This window comes from Mobula hypostoma, chromosome 1, assembly GCF_963921235.1.
Source record: "Mobula hypostoma chromosome 1, sMobHyp1.1, whole genome shotgun sequence".
Taxonomy (NCBI): domain Eukaryota; kingdom Metazoa; phylum Chordata; class Chondrichthyes; order Myliobatiformes; family Myliobatidae; genus Mobula; species Mobula hypostoma.
The window spans coordinates 100,203,383-100,218,130 of record NC_086097.1 but is presented as its reverse complement, the minus strand read 5'-3'; the positions used below and the strand labels follow the sequence as shown (position 1 = coordinate 100,218,130).

At 45.1% G+C, this 14,748-nt stretch overlaps 1 protein-coding gene across 7 annotated transcripts in view; it reads right to left on the bottom strand.

The window, feature by feature from the left end:
- dpf3 (double PHD fingers 3) overlaps nucleotides 1-14,748 on the bottom strand; it is a 198,121-nt gene that overhangs the window by 64,270 nt on the left and 119,103 nt on the right. For all 7 annotated transcript variants that reach the window (XR_010018668.1, XR_010018670.1, XR_010018672.1 and 4 more), the window contains exon 5: nucleotides 11,032-11,124. Coding sequence is in view for 3 of the 7 variants with exons in the window: in XM_063053721.1 (XP_062909791.1) it covers nucleotides 11,032-11,124 (93 nt within the window). In the remaining 4 variants the exon portion in view is untranslated. The remainder of the gene's footprint in view (nucleotides 1-11,031; nucleotides 11,125-14,748) is intronic.

The window sequence follows — 14,748 nt, the reverse complement described above, 5'->3', positions numbered from 1 at the left end:
GAGAATGACAGGGGTGGGAGAGGTCTTTCACATGTTGGCTGCTTTCTTGAAGCAGCTGGATGTGTGGACAGGGTCGCTTATCAGAACGGTGAAAAGCTATAGAAAACAAAAGTGTGTTGCAGTGAAAAGGGAGGGGTGAGGAGAAAACAAAAGGTCTGTCCAAAATTCTTATACCGAAGCTGTCCTTGAGCCTGGAATGTGTTGTTCTGCCTGATAGAAGCGGGGAGAAGAGAGAATAGCTGTGGTGGGAGGGGTCCTTGATTATATTGGCTACGTTCCCAAGGCAGTGGGAAGTGTAGACAAGGTTATGAAGCTGACTGCATTCACATATTTCTTGAGGACTTAGGAGAGCAGCTGCCATACCAAGCTGTAATGCAACCCCAGTACAGGTGATCTAGGTTCAGTTCTCACCGCTCGCTGTACGTTCTCCCTGTGACCACAAGGGTTTCTTTCAGCTGCTCCGCTTTCCTCCCACAGTCCAGACGTACCGGTTGGTAGGTCAATGGAACGGGTGGGTTTAAGTGAGTGTCTTTTTTAACACAACAAGTATGATGTGTAAGACATTGAACATAACGGATTTAGTTGAGAGAGGGACAAGAATGGATGCTTAATGCTCCAGGGCTTCAGAGCTTTAGAAAAGATGAGAAAGAGGTAAAACTGTCAGGGGGAGGGGGAACAGAGAAAGGTGTTGTGTTATTAATCAGAAACAACGTCACAGCTGCACTCTGAGGGGACACAATGGAGGTATCAGCCACTGAGTCCATAGGGATAGAACTCAAAAATAAGAAAGGTGTAATCACTCTGAAGGGATAATACCACAGGATCCCCAATTAGTCACCGGGACATTGAGGACCAGGACAGATCCTCCGATAACAGCATGGGATTGTAGTGAATTGGCTTGCTAATACAAGTTGACGGGACTTATTCTGGCTGGAATTCTGAGACTGCAGGTCAGTGATCTGCTACGCAGGTTGACTCTGTGGTTAAGAAGGCATAGGGTGCTTTGGCCTTCATCAATCATGGGACTGAGTTTAAAAGCTGAGAGGTAATGTTGCAGCTATATAGGGCCCTGGTAAGACCCCACTTGGAGTACTGTGCTCAGTTCTGGTTGCCTCACTACAGAAAGGATGTGGAAACCATAGAAAGGGTGCAGAGGAGATTTACAAGGATGTTGCCTGGATTGGGGAGCATGCCTTATGAAAATAGGTTGAGTGAACTTGGCCTTTTCTCCTTGGAGTGACGGAGGATGAGTGGTGACCTGATAGAGGTGTACAAGATGATGAGAGGCATTGATCATGTGGATAGTCAGAGGCTTTTATCACAGGGCTGAAATGGCTAGCACGAGAGGGCATAGTTTTAAGGTGCTTGGAAGTAGGTACAGAGGAGATGTCAGGGGTATGTTTTTTACGCAGGGAGTGCTGAGTGCATGGAATAGGCTGCCAGTGGTGGAGGTGGAGGCAGATACGATAGGGTCTTTTAAGAGAGTCCTGGATGGATACATGGAGCTTAGAAAAATAGAGGGCTATGGGTAACCCTCGGTAATTTCTAAGGTAAGGACATGTTCGGCTTTGTGGGTCAAAGGGCCTGTATTGTGCTGTAGGTTTTCTATGTTTCTATGTTTCTATCTTTAATGGGATTTCTGTTGTTTGGGATATATATAAATGACCTTGATAAAAACATGGATGGGTGGACTAGAAGGTTTCCAGATTATATGAAGATCGGTGATGTTGTGACTGCCAAAGGATGCAGACAGACATAGATCATAAACACAAGAGATACTCCAGATGGTGGAAATCTTGAGCAACTCACACAGAATACTGGAGGAACTCAGCAGGACAGGCAGCATCGATGGAGTAGAATAAACTGTCGACATTTTGCGATGAGACCTATTAGCAGGACTCATGTAGATCAGTTGCAAATATGGGTGGGAAAAGGGCAAATGGAGTTTAACTTGGAGAAATGTGAAGTGTTACACATTGCAGGGGGGAGGGGGGGAATGTCCAGGGACAGTGCTCATGGCGAGACTCTTAACAGTGCTGAGGGTTCCTGGGCTCCAAGTTAATAGCTCCCTGAACGTGGCTGCACAGGTTGAATGGGTGGTAAAGAAAGCATATGGCATGCTTGCCTTTATTAATTTAAGAACTGAGTTCAAGTGTCAAGAAGTTATGTTGCAGCTTCATAAAGCTCTGATTAGACCCCATTTAGAGCTTTACATTCAATTCTCATCATCCCATAATAAGAAGGATGTCGAGGCTTTGGAGAGGATATAAAAGGGGTTTAGCAGGATGCTGCCTGGTTTAGAAGGCATATGTTATAAGGAGAGGCTGGAGAAACTTGGCTCGCTTTACCTGGAGAGGCAGATGCTGAGGAGAGATTTGATAGAGGTTTATAAGATTATGAGAAGCATAGGTACAGTAGATATCTGGTATCTTTTTCCCAGGATTGAGGAAATATCTAACACCAAAGGGCATGTATTTATGGTGAGGGCTAAGTTCATGTGTGGGACAGACTTGCTACTCAGAGAGTAGTGAGTGCCTGGGACCCATTGCTGGGGGTGGTGGTGGAGGCAAATTCGATAGGGTGTTTAACAGGCTCTTCAATGGGCACATGAATGTGCAGAGAACAGAAGGAAGAATATGGGCATTGTCTAGGCAGAAGACATTAGGTTAGTTGGGCTAATAATGTTAGTTTGGTTAGTAATGTGATTAGTTTGACACAACATTGTGGACCATAGGACCTGTTCTGTGCTGTGCTGTGTTCAATGTTCTACCCTTTTGTAATATGTCCGTCAGCCTTGCTGGACCTTCCCCTTGTATGCAGTCATATAGTTGTAGCTTCAGCAAGCCTGACAGAAAGACTGCTGTTACAGATCGTCCCAATAGTACCCATGTCACAGGCCAAAAGCCCAAGTACGAGTTGACGTGGCGCATCCCTCCCTTTGAGACTGGTCCATCTTTCAATATCGTGATGTTCAGCTTCACTTTCCTGTCCAATCACAATTATGCTCAACTCCATTCTGTTCCAAAAATCCCATTCTAGCTTTGTAGCCAAATCAGCAACAAGAAATACATGTGGTGTCCTCTCCTACCACAATGAGGTCACACTCAGGGTGGAGCAGCAACATCTCATATTCCGTCTGAGTAGCCTCCAACCTGATGGTATGAAAATGGATTTCTCTCATTTCCGTAATTAGTTCACCCCCTTCCTCCTTCCTTTTTGCATTTTACCATCCCTTCTCTTCTCCTAACCTCCCTCTGATTCCTCTCTTCCTTCCCTTTCTTCCATGGTCCACTGTCCTCTCCTATAATATTCCTTTTGCTTTAGTCCGTTTCACCTCTTCCACCTACAGCTCCAACTACCTACTTCATCCAGCACCCCACCCAACCATTTACCTTCCGTCTCAGCTGGATTCACCTCTCACCTGCTGACTTGTACTCCTTCCTCTCTCCCCACCTTCTTCTGCCCCCACCCTTTCCAATCCCAATTAAGAGTCTTGGCCCGAAACATTGCTTATGGATGCTGCCTGACTTGCTGAATTCCTCCGGTACTTGTGGGTTTTGCACAAGAAACACATTGCACTTCAGTGGAAGGCTGCTGCAACTGGAAACATCAATGTGAAATCAGCTGAGACATAGCTCAGTGAGTAATTAGCCACAGGCCTGCGATTCTGAAAGCATTCGGGCATGAAAATGCAGAGACCTACGACAGGGCCTTGCTGGCTTCACGAGGAATCAGGTTCATCATTTTTAATTTGCTGAAACTTATTGTTTCCTACCAAAAAGAAATGAGAAAGTGCTGACTGTGACAAAGAACAATTGCACGCAGCTGTTACACACTGCAAAGACATGACACTTGGCTCATTTGCTACTTTAGCTGCTGAATGGAGTCACAAACCACTGACAAGGTCAGATCAAAGCACCTCCTGGACTCTGAGAGCTGCAACACCATTATCTTACTGATGGGGTGTGCAGTTACACTTCACAACCATAAATGGGCACACTGAAACCATGGGTATGTGTTGAAGTGGATGAGTGCACGGTATGTAACCGTATGGCAAAATGGGGAAAGGGTTAGCTTTAGAGAAGCTCTGAACAGTGTCCCATGTGGGGCCTTGTCAAAGCCACATAGACAACATACACAGCTCCTCCTTCATCATAGAAACATAGAAAACCTACAGCACAATACAGGCCCTTCGGCCCACAGAGTTGTGCCAAACATGCCCCTACCTTAGAAATTACTAGGCTTACCCATAGCCCTCTATTTTTCTAAGCTTCATGTACCTATCCAAAAGTTTCTTAAAAGACCCTATCGTATCTGCCTCCACCACCGTTACCGGCAGCCCATTCCACGCACTCACCACTCTGTACACCACTATGTAAAAATCTTACCCCTGACATCTCCTCTGTACTTACTCCCCAGTACCTTAAACCTGTGTCCTCTTGTGGCAACCATTTCAGCCCTGGGAAAAAGCCTCTGATTATCCACATGATCAATGCCTCTCATCATCTTATACACCTCTATCAGGTCACCTCTCCTCCTCTGTCGCTCCAAGGAGAAAAGGTCGAGTTCACTCAACCTATTCTCATAAGGCATGCTCCCCAATCCAGCCAACATCCTTGTAAATCTCCCCTGCACCCTTTCTATGGCTTCCACATCCTTCCTGTGGTGAGGTGACCAGAACTGAGCACAGTACTTCAAGTGGGGTCTGACCAGGGTTGTATATAACTGCAACATTACCTCTCGGCTCCTAAATTCAATTCCATGATTGATGAAGGCCAATACACCGTACACCTTCTTAACCACAGAGTCAACCTGCACAGCTGCTTTGAGCGTCCTATGGACTCGGACCCCAAGATCCCTCTGATCCTCCGCACTGCCAAGAGTCTTACCATTAATACTATATTCTGCCATCATACTTGACCTACCAAAATGAACCACTTCACACTTATCTGGGTTGAACTCCATCTGCCACTTCTCAGCTCAGTTTTGCATCCTATCGATGTCCCATTGTAACCTCTGACAGCCCTCCATACTATCTACAACACCTCCAACCTTTGTGTCATCAGCAAACTTACTAACCCATCCCTTCTCTTCCTCATCCAGGTCATTTATAAAAATCATGAAGAATAAGGGTCCCAGACCCTGAGGCACTCCACTGGTGACTAACCTCCATGCAGAATATGACCCGTCTACAACCACTCTTTGCCTTCTGTGGGCAAGCCAGTTCCAGATCCGCAAAGCAATGCCTCCTTACTTTCTCATTAAGCCTGGAACGGGGTACCTTATCAAATGCCTTGCTGAAATCCATATATACTACATCTACTGCTGTTCCTTCATCAATGTGTTTAGTCACATCCTCAAAAAATTCAATCAGGCTCGTAAGGCACGACCTGCCCTCGACAAAGCCATGCTGACTATTCCTAATCATATTATTCCTCTCCAAATGTTCATAAATCCTGCCTCTCAGGATCTTCTCCATCAACTTACCAACCACTGAGGTAAGACTCACTGGTCTATACTTTCCTGGGCTATCTCTACTTCCTTTCTTGAATAAGGGAACAACATCCACAACCCTCCAATCCTCTGGAACCTCTCCCGTCCCCATTGATGATGCAAAGATCATCGCGAGAGGCTCAGTAATCTCCTCCCTTGCCTCCCACAGTAGCCTGGGGTACATTTCATCTGGTCCCGGCAACTTATCCAACTTGATGCTTTCCAAAAGCTCCAGCACATCCTCTTCCTTAATATCTACATGCTCAAGCCTTTCAGTCTGCTGCAAGTCATCACTACAATCACCAAGATCCTTTTCCATAGTGAATACTGAAGTAAAGTATTCATTAAGTACCTCTGCTATTTCCTCCAGTTCCATACATACTTGCCCACTGTCACACTTGATAGGCCCTATTCTTTCATATCTTATCCTCTTGCTCTTCACATAGTTGTAGAATGCCTTGGGGTTTTCCTTAATCCTGCCCACCAAGGCCTTCTCATGGCCCCTTCTGGCTCTCCTAATTTGCTTCATAAGCTCCTTCCTATTAGCCTTATAATCTTCTAGATCTCTAATGTTACCCAGCTCTCTGAACCTTTTGTAAGCTTTTCTTTTCTTCTTGACTTGACTTATTACAGCCTTTGTACACCAATCACCTTCATCGCTTCCTCAAGAAACGTAGACAGGTAGAACTCAAGTACAGGTAGCCCAGTATGATTACTTCACAATTTGTAGTGCATTTTATTATGAATAAAGCAGAGGGTTTCATTTACCCACAGTATGATGTTATTGTGCTGATTTGATTGCACCTCAAATTAATGGGCACTGGAGGAACTCAGTGGGACAGGCAGCATCGATGGAGGGAAATGGACTGTCAGTGTTGAAATGCACAGATGAAGGGTCTCAATCCAAAATGTTGACTGTCCATTTCCCTCCAAACATGCCTGACAAATCTATTGGAATTCTCCGAGGAAATGACAGATAGGATAGACAATGGAGAGTCAGTGGATGTTGCTTACTAGTATTTTCAGGAGGCCTTTGACAAGGTGCCGCACATGAGACTGTTTAACAAGATAAAAGCCCATGGAATAACAAGAAAGATACTAGCATGGACTGAAGATTGGCCGCCTGGCAGAAGGCAAAATCAGAATGAAGAGCTCTTATTCTGGTTCCCTGCCGGTGACGAGTGGGGTTCCACAGGAGCTGGTATTCAGATTGCTTCTTTTCACGCTATATGGCAATGATGTGGCTGATGGAATTGATGGCTTTGTGGCCAGGTTTACAGACAATACAAAGATAGTTGGAAGGGCAGGTAGGGTTGAGGAAGCATGGAGTCTGCAGAAGGACTTCGACGGATTGGGAGAATAAGCAAAGAAGTGGCAGATGGATATAGTGTAGGGAAGTGTATGGTCATTCACTTTGTTAGAAGGAATAAAGGCATAGTCTATTTTGTAAACAAAGAGAAAATTCCAAATTCAGAGGTGCAAAGGGGACTTGGGAACCTTGTGCAGGATTCCCTAAAGGTTAACTTACAGGTTGAGTCAGTAATAAAGAAGGCAGATGCAATAGTAGCATTCATTTCAAGAGAATTTGAATATAAGAGCAAGGATGTAATGTTGAGACTTTATAAGGCATTGGTCAGACCACACTTGGAGTATTGTGATCAGTTTTAGGCCCTTTGTGTAAGAAAAGATGTGCTGGCATTGAAGAGGGTCCAGACGAGGTTCACTAGAATGATTCCAGGAATGAAAGGGTTTACATATGAGGAGTGTTTGATGGTTCTGAGTCTGTACTCACTGCAGCTTAGAAGAATGAGGGGGATCTCACTGAAACCTAATGAATATTGAAAAGCCTAGACAATGTGGATGTGGAGAGGATGTTTCCAATAGTGGCTGATACAGCAAGAAATAGGCCCTTCTGGCCTTTTGAGCCTCACCATCCAGCAACGCCTGATTTAATCCTAGCCCAATCACAGGACAATTTACATTGACTAATTAACCTACCAACCGGTATGTCTTTGGACTACGGGAAGAAACTGGAGTACCCAGAGAATACACACGTGGCAGAACGTACAAACTCCTTACATTCATCAGCTGGAATTGAACCCTTGTTGTTGGTACAGGTTTCCCCCGCCATCCGAAGGTACAGCGTTCCTATGAAACAGTTCGTAAGCCGGAATGTCATAAAGCGAAGACGCAATTACCATTTATTTATATGGGAAAAATTTGTGAGCGTTCGCAGACCCAAAAATAACCTACCAAATCATGCCAAATAACACATAAAACCTAAAATAACACTAACATATAGTAAAAGCAGGAATGATATAAATACACAGCCTATATAAAGTAGAAATACTTTTCCACAATCATTGCCTACACTGTCCACTGTAGCGAAAATCTCACGCAAGCGCCGTCAGCAAAAACATGGCGCAAACGCTCTCGGCAGAAAATCTCACGCAAGCGCTGTTGGCAAAAACACTCTCTCCAGTAAACTATAAGCTATGAAGCTGCCAAATCATACCAAATAACACCTAAAAATACACAGCCCATATAAAGTAGAAGTAATGTATGTACAGTGTAGTGTCACTGATGGGGATCGGGAAGACAACCCAGAGCACACTGATGATGCTGTGTTAGGCTGAGTCGTCAGAAGTTGGGGTGGTGCAGTGGCCCCCACCCTCTGGGCAGCGAACCGATACCAATCCGCGAAGCATGCAGGGGTACAGCGGTAGCTGGGAGGCACACAGCACACCTTTAAGAAAAAAGCCAAAATAAACATGCTAATTAATTAGATGCCGTTCGGCACGTAATTGGTAATCGCCTCTGATCTGGGCCGACAATTACGCGCCGGGTGGCACTTAATTAATTAGCATGTTTATTTTGGCTTTTTTCTTAAAGATGTGCTGTGTGCCTCCCGGCTACCACTGCATTCTCCGCGAATCAGTATCTGTCCGCAGCCTGGGGGTTGGGGTGGTGGGACACTGGGGTGTCATCTCATCGTCGTCTGTTTCCATTAGGGCAGGCAGCTCATCTTCTCCTATGACTGCCCACCTCGATGTCGAAGGTCGAGGTTCGTCCTCTGCTGTGGCTGATGTGGAAGGCTTGAAAAACGGTAGTGTGCTTAACTGCTAGGCTAGCGCATTTTTCTATCATACAGTTCTTTGTAAGCACTCAAGCCATCTTGCAATTATGCCCTAAACCAACGTACCCTTTCAAAATTAAAGTTGTACTTTATCATTGCAGCGAAAATCTCACGCAGTCACTTTCGGTCCGTTCACTACTGCATTCGGTTTTGATTGTTATCCTTTCCTCTTCCAATTGCATCAGCTCTTCATCTATCAGTTCTTGGTCATGGGATGCCAAAACCTCTTCAACATCATTTTCATCAACTTCCACAAGCCAAATTCACCTTGTCCTTACTTCGTTCACCACGATCGAAATGCTTAATTATGTCTAGTTTTACGCTAAGTGTAACATCCTTACGAGCTCTTTTAGACTTTTCCGATACCTTAGAACTCATCTTGCAAACGGCTGCTCACAGGCACGTGTTTAAGCAATGCCGGCTAGAATGCAGTTCCGAATCCGGGAGAGAGCGGCTGCCTTTTATCGCGCGCTGAATTTTTTCGTAACAGTGAAAACACCTTCTGTTAGCGAAAACAGGTAACTAATGTAGGTCTTTTGTAACAGTGAGGTTTCGTAAAGCGGGGGACACCTGTATTGTAAAGCATTGTGATAACCACTACGCTACCATACTACCCCTTTGTGTTCTCATTCCCTACTGGCCCTTGCTCATTTATTCAGGTTCTCTCTCTCTTAACCCACTGACCAAATGACCTTGTTTATCAACACGAGCCTCGGCCTACCAGAAATATTCCTGTGTCCTAGTCACCGCTCCTTCAACCCAGACATCCCACCTCTCCTGGGAGTTCCAGGAGTCTCTCGCATATCGATAGCGGCTCCCTGATGCCCGCAAATTATATGCAATATCCTGGAAATCGATTTTTTAGAGCGGGAGAGGAAAAAAAAGAAAGAAAGACAATGAATGAATCCTGCTTGATCTCTCTTTGTGCTAAGTAGACCTATCAGTTTTCTCTGTAGACAGGCTTTACAGTCGACCTCTCTCTTCCATTGTCCATCAGTTCAGTTACTGCCGTCCGTAATGACACTGAAATCATCCGGACAACTGTCGGTGATGAAGTACAAAAACCTGGCGAAGAAATTCCCAAGGCTGGCGGTGACAACCTGACTACGCGAGGCTGTCTTATACAGGCAGGGCACATTGGCGTCTTAAAGAGGATTAGAGCGGGGTTTAAATTGAAGCGAAATTCCAAAATCGTCCGCTAAGATATCTTCAAAAACACGCTTGCAGCAAGCAAATTTTTCGGGATTTTTCCTGAAACACTTTGACTCACAGGTACATTGAAGCCCACGATGGGCTGGGTTTAAGCGCAGCCGTTTTCAGAAGAAAAACCGATTTTAATAAATACCCAGCCCCCACCAAGGTCTCACCATTAGGACAGCGAACTCCTTACCTGTGCTGTGCACTTTGTATGCATTTTGAATTACACTTTATTAAATAATATGGTAATACATTGTTTTATGTGGTGTGCATGATATATGTATTGTGGCTACACCATGGTCCAGACAGAAGTTGTTTTGTTTGTGGACCATCAGCCAAATGACAATAAACTTGAACTTGAAGATACAAAACTTCTAAATCACTCATTTAAAATCCCCCATTTCGATGTAAAAAAGTAAGTTCTGATCCCGACTATTGCAGGGGGTGTGTGTGAGAGTGTGAGAGTGTGAGAGAGAGAGAGAGAGAGAGAGACACACACACAGACAAAATTCAGAAGTCTCACAGAACACTTATGAATCTGATGTCTTGCAAAACTAACAAATTCATTGACACAGACTGCTATGAGGCTGAGACTTCCAGTTGAGACCTCCCTGAAATGAGCTTTTGCAGGGTGGGATGACTGTCAACCTCTTTGAAACACAGGGGAAGAAGGGAGAATGTATAGATGTGTTCAAAATTGTAGGTGGGGGAGTAGAGAAAGGGTATATACAGATAGGCATTTTCCCTTCAGGTTTGGTGAGAATAGAACCAGAGGTCATAGGTTTAGAGTGAAAGGTGAACTATTTCAGGGGAGCCTGAGGGGGAATTTCAGAGGATGTCAGCAGAGGTGGTCGGTGAGGGTTCAACTGCAACATTTAACAGAACTTCGGCGGCACATGGATGCGAGGGGTACAGAGGGCTACGGTCCAGGTGCAAGTCAATGGGATTAGGCAGAATAACAAATTGATATGGACTGGATGAGCCAAAGGTCCTATTTCTGTACTGTAGTGCTCTGTCACTCTATAACCAAGATCTGTAAGCATAAAACTTAATTATTTGAGTAAAAACTTGCACTATATACAACACTCATCTTATTTTGCAACTATATCGAATAATTTTACAGGAAAAGACAGAACATTTTTCTAGTGTTTATTTTAATAATGATCTGTTTGTTGTACTTCATTTTCTGCACTATGCTTACTTACCCGTCCTCGGGGTTTATTTTTGCGTTTTGGCACTTCATCTTCCACGTCCTCCTCCTCCAGGTCTTCCACATTCTCCTCATTGCTTAAAACCCTCTGCAGCCAACAGAAGATATAAATAATTATTTGAAACACCTCCATCCCACCGCATTACTGCAATTCTTTTCATCTGTCTGTCTGTTCCACTTTCAAGATCACACTTACCTATCATTAAGGAAGGTCGATGAAGGGTTAAAACTTACTTTAAAACTGTGAGGACCCTGGTCTTGCATCCCCCCCAATAGATCAACTGCTGAAACTTCCTTATCTCTGTAACTATGCATATTTTCTATTCACTGCAACAGAACAATGTACACGCAGTGGCCATTTTATTAGGTGCATCTGTGCACCTGCTCGTTAATGCAAATATATAATCAGCCAATCATGAAGCAGTAACTCAATGCATAAAAGCTTGCAGACATGGTCAAGAGGTTCAGAACAAACCTCAGAATGGGGAAGAAATGTGATCTAAGTGACTTTGACTGTGGAATGATTGTTGGCGACAAATGGAGTGATTTCAGTATCTCAGAAACTGCTGATCTCCTGAGATTTTCATGCACAACAGCATCCAGAGCAGGGGTTCCCTGCCCTTTTTGATGCCATGGACCCCCACCATTCACCGAGGGGTGCATGGGCCCCAGTTTGGAAACCCCTGCTCTAGAGTGGACAGAGAATGGTGCAAAAAAACTAAAAACACCCAGGGAGTGAATTTTGTGGGTGAAAATGCCTTGCTAATGGGAGAGGTCAGAGGAGACTGTTTCAAGCTGACAGGAAGGCAAAGTAAATCACCACGCATCACTGAGTACTGAAGTGGATGAGCTACAGCAGCAGAAGGCTGTGAACATACAGTCCACTCAGAGGCTACTGAATAAAGTGTGTGGAACAGCACAGGAACAGGCCCATCGGCCCACAATACTTACACCAAACACATTGCAGAATTAAACCAAGACTCTTCTCTGCCTGTATCGGTCATTGTCTGCCTATCATTGTGTCTATCTAAACACCTCTTAGTGTGCAGCTTTCCATGACTGGCCCCAGCAGCCCATTCCAGACACCCACTACTTGCTGTGTGAAACACACCTCTTTTAAATGTCACCCTCGCACCTTGAAGGCATGTCCTCTACTACAAGTACATGAATTCCTGCCCTGGGAGAAGAGCCTGACTATCCACCTTATCAATTTAAGAACTTTCTTTTCAGCCTTGGCTGCTCCAAGTTTTCCCAACATCTATTTATAGCATGTATCCTCTAATCCATTACAGGCCTCCGTTACAGCTAGCAGTGAAATAGGGAGAAGTGCGTAACTAGCTGCAGGTGAGTGGGGCAGTGTGTCATCCAGTCGACAGGAGCTAATAAGGAGGTATGCAGCCACAGGCAAGAACAAGTGTGGGAGCCAAGGAGAGAAGCCAGGCAAAGTGCCTCGCTAGTTCCGGATGGGAGCAGCGACAATGGTGAGGCATTCCACACGGAATTCCAGGCCCACCGCGCACAGACACAAACTCCTCCCTGGCCAGCTTGAAATATAGTGCTAACCTGGGTCAACTATGAAACGTTTAACTTGTTTACACTGAACACAGAACAGTTCAGTGGAGACACAAGAGACTGTAAACCAGAGGTTCCCAACCTGGGGTCTACGGACCCCCTTGGTTAATGGTAGGGGTCCTTGGCATAAAAAGGTTGGGAGCCTCTGCTCTAGTTGCTAGAGTCTGGAGCCACACGCAGGCAACGAGAGTATGGGTATGACATTCCCCACACAAAGCCTTGCTGATTTGCCTTAATAGCATCATGCTTTTCCAAGTACGAGTAAACTCTGTCCCTATGCTGTAGCTGATATCAGGGTGCAGAGGTCTTGACAAGGAAGAATGCTGAGTGGTGATGAGGTGAGTTAAAGCCCTTCCTCTTCTTAACCCAGTTGTTATGAGAGGGTTAGTAATGGCAGTCAGTGGAGAGGTGTGGTATGCAAGATGAGGGAGATCAGGAAGAGGTTAATTTTCCCTGATGACTCTGCAGAAAGTGTGTCGAGCTACAGCAGCTTCTCTCAGACCACATGGCCTGGCTGGAGCAGCAGCTGGATTTACTGAGGAGCATACAGAAAGCATCATCGACAGGAGTTTCAGGGAGGTAGTTGTGCCAAAGGTTCAGCCAGCTACCTAGATGGGCACCAGAAGGTGCATGCAGGTCGTGCGGAAGTCCCCCGCAGCTATTCCCTCCTACATAACATTTCAATATTGATGGCCTCTTGCAGAACAGCAACAGCAGCAGTTGCTGATTTAACACTCTATTGTACAGCAAGGTAGGGCAAAGTGTGGCAGTGATAGGGGACTCTTTAGTCATGGGCACAGTGTCTGAGATGACAGGATGGTATGTTGTGGGTACACCAGGCTTCAGTGTGTTCCTCAGCATGTGTTCCACCACCTTGCAATGCACCAGTTGGCACTGTTCTGTCTTGAACAAATCCTGCCTCTGAAAGTCCAGCTATGTTCAGAAAAACAAAGGTCCAATGCTATGTACAAATTCGCCCATTTGACACTGCTGTCATTGGAAGAATTGCAGATGGCGATGAGTCAGTTTGTCAGGGTGAGATAGTACACCTGGGTGAGTGGGGACGCAACAACAACCTCTCACTGAACACCCGTAAATCTACGGAGTTGGTTGTTAACTTCAGAAAGGGGATGGAGGGTGACAGACTGTGTTGTGAGATCAGCAGAGGAGAATTTCAGATTAGGAGCCGGCATACAGGTGCAATCACAAGGAAGGAACACCAATGTCCTTACTTCCTTAGAACATTAAGTAGCTTTGGCTTATTACTGAGCACCCTAACAAACTTCTACAGGTATACTCTTCAAACTGTCCAGACTGGTTGCATCATGGTCTGGTAGGGCATCTCAGATGTAGGAGACTTTGCCTTATACATCAGGAGCACACCTCTCCCTCCACTGGTAGTACAGTACCCACATGTGGTATTGCAAAAATCCCCACCAGACCATCTTCTTGCAGCTATCATTGGGCAGGAGATACAGAAGCCTGAAGTCCCACACCATCAGGTTCAAGAACAGCTACTTCACTTCAACCTTTGAGTTCTTCAACCAACCAGTACAACCCTAATGACTACAGTTCGGTAACACTGTGATCACTTTGCACTAAAATGGATTGTGTCATGTTTTTGTTCTAGTTGTACTCTTCTTTGTGAAAAATGTGAATGTTGTCTGAGCCTGTGATACTGCAGTAAGTAAGATTTTCATTGTTATTGTGCATATGACAATAAATTCACCTTCCATTTTGAGTCCACCACTCTCTATTGTATTCTTGTGCACTGGGGTTTCCATACCAGACCACATCAGGGAGCGTTTCATGAGGTACATGAAGAAAACGCCATGTCCACATTGTGTCGATGCACTTTTCATGAATGAAGTGGTCTTTTCAATGAAAGAAACAGGAGTGCTGCTGGTGTGCGGTGTTCTCTCTGTTACTCTATCCTGGACTGTATCAAAGTGAGCCTACTCAAAAAGAGTACACCCCTCCAGAGAGAGGGGGAGGAAACATAAACCCAACATCGACCTCATGCTGATGGCTACTGTGTCACATCAAGCAATGCATTTACCCCAGATTAGGCATATTCAAACATCAAATGCTACTTTCTGCTGAGAACCGTGGGCATGATATTGGAAGGAATGGGTCTGCC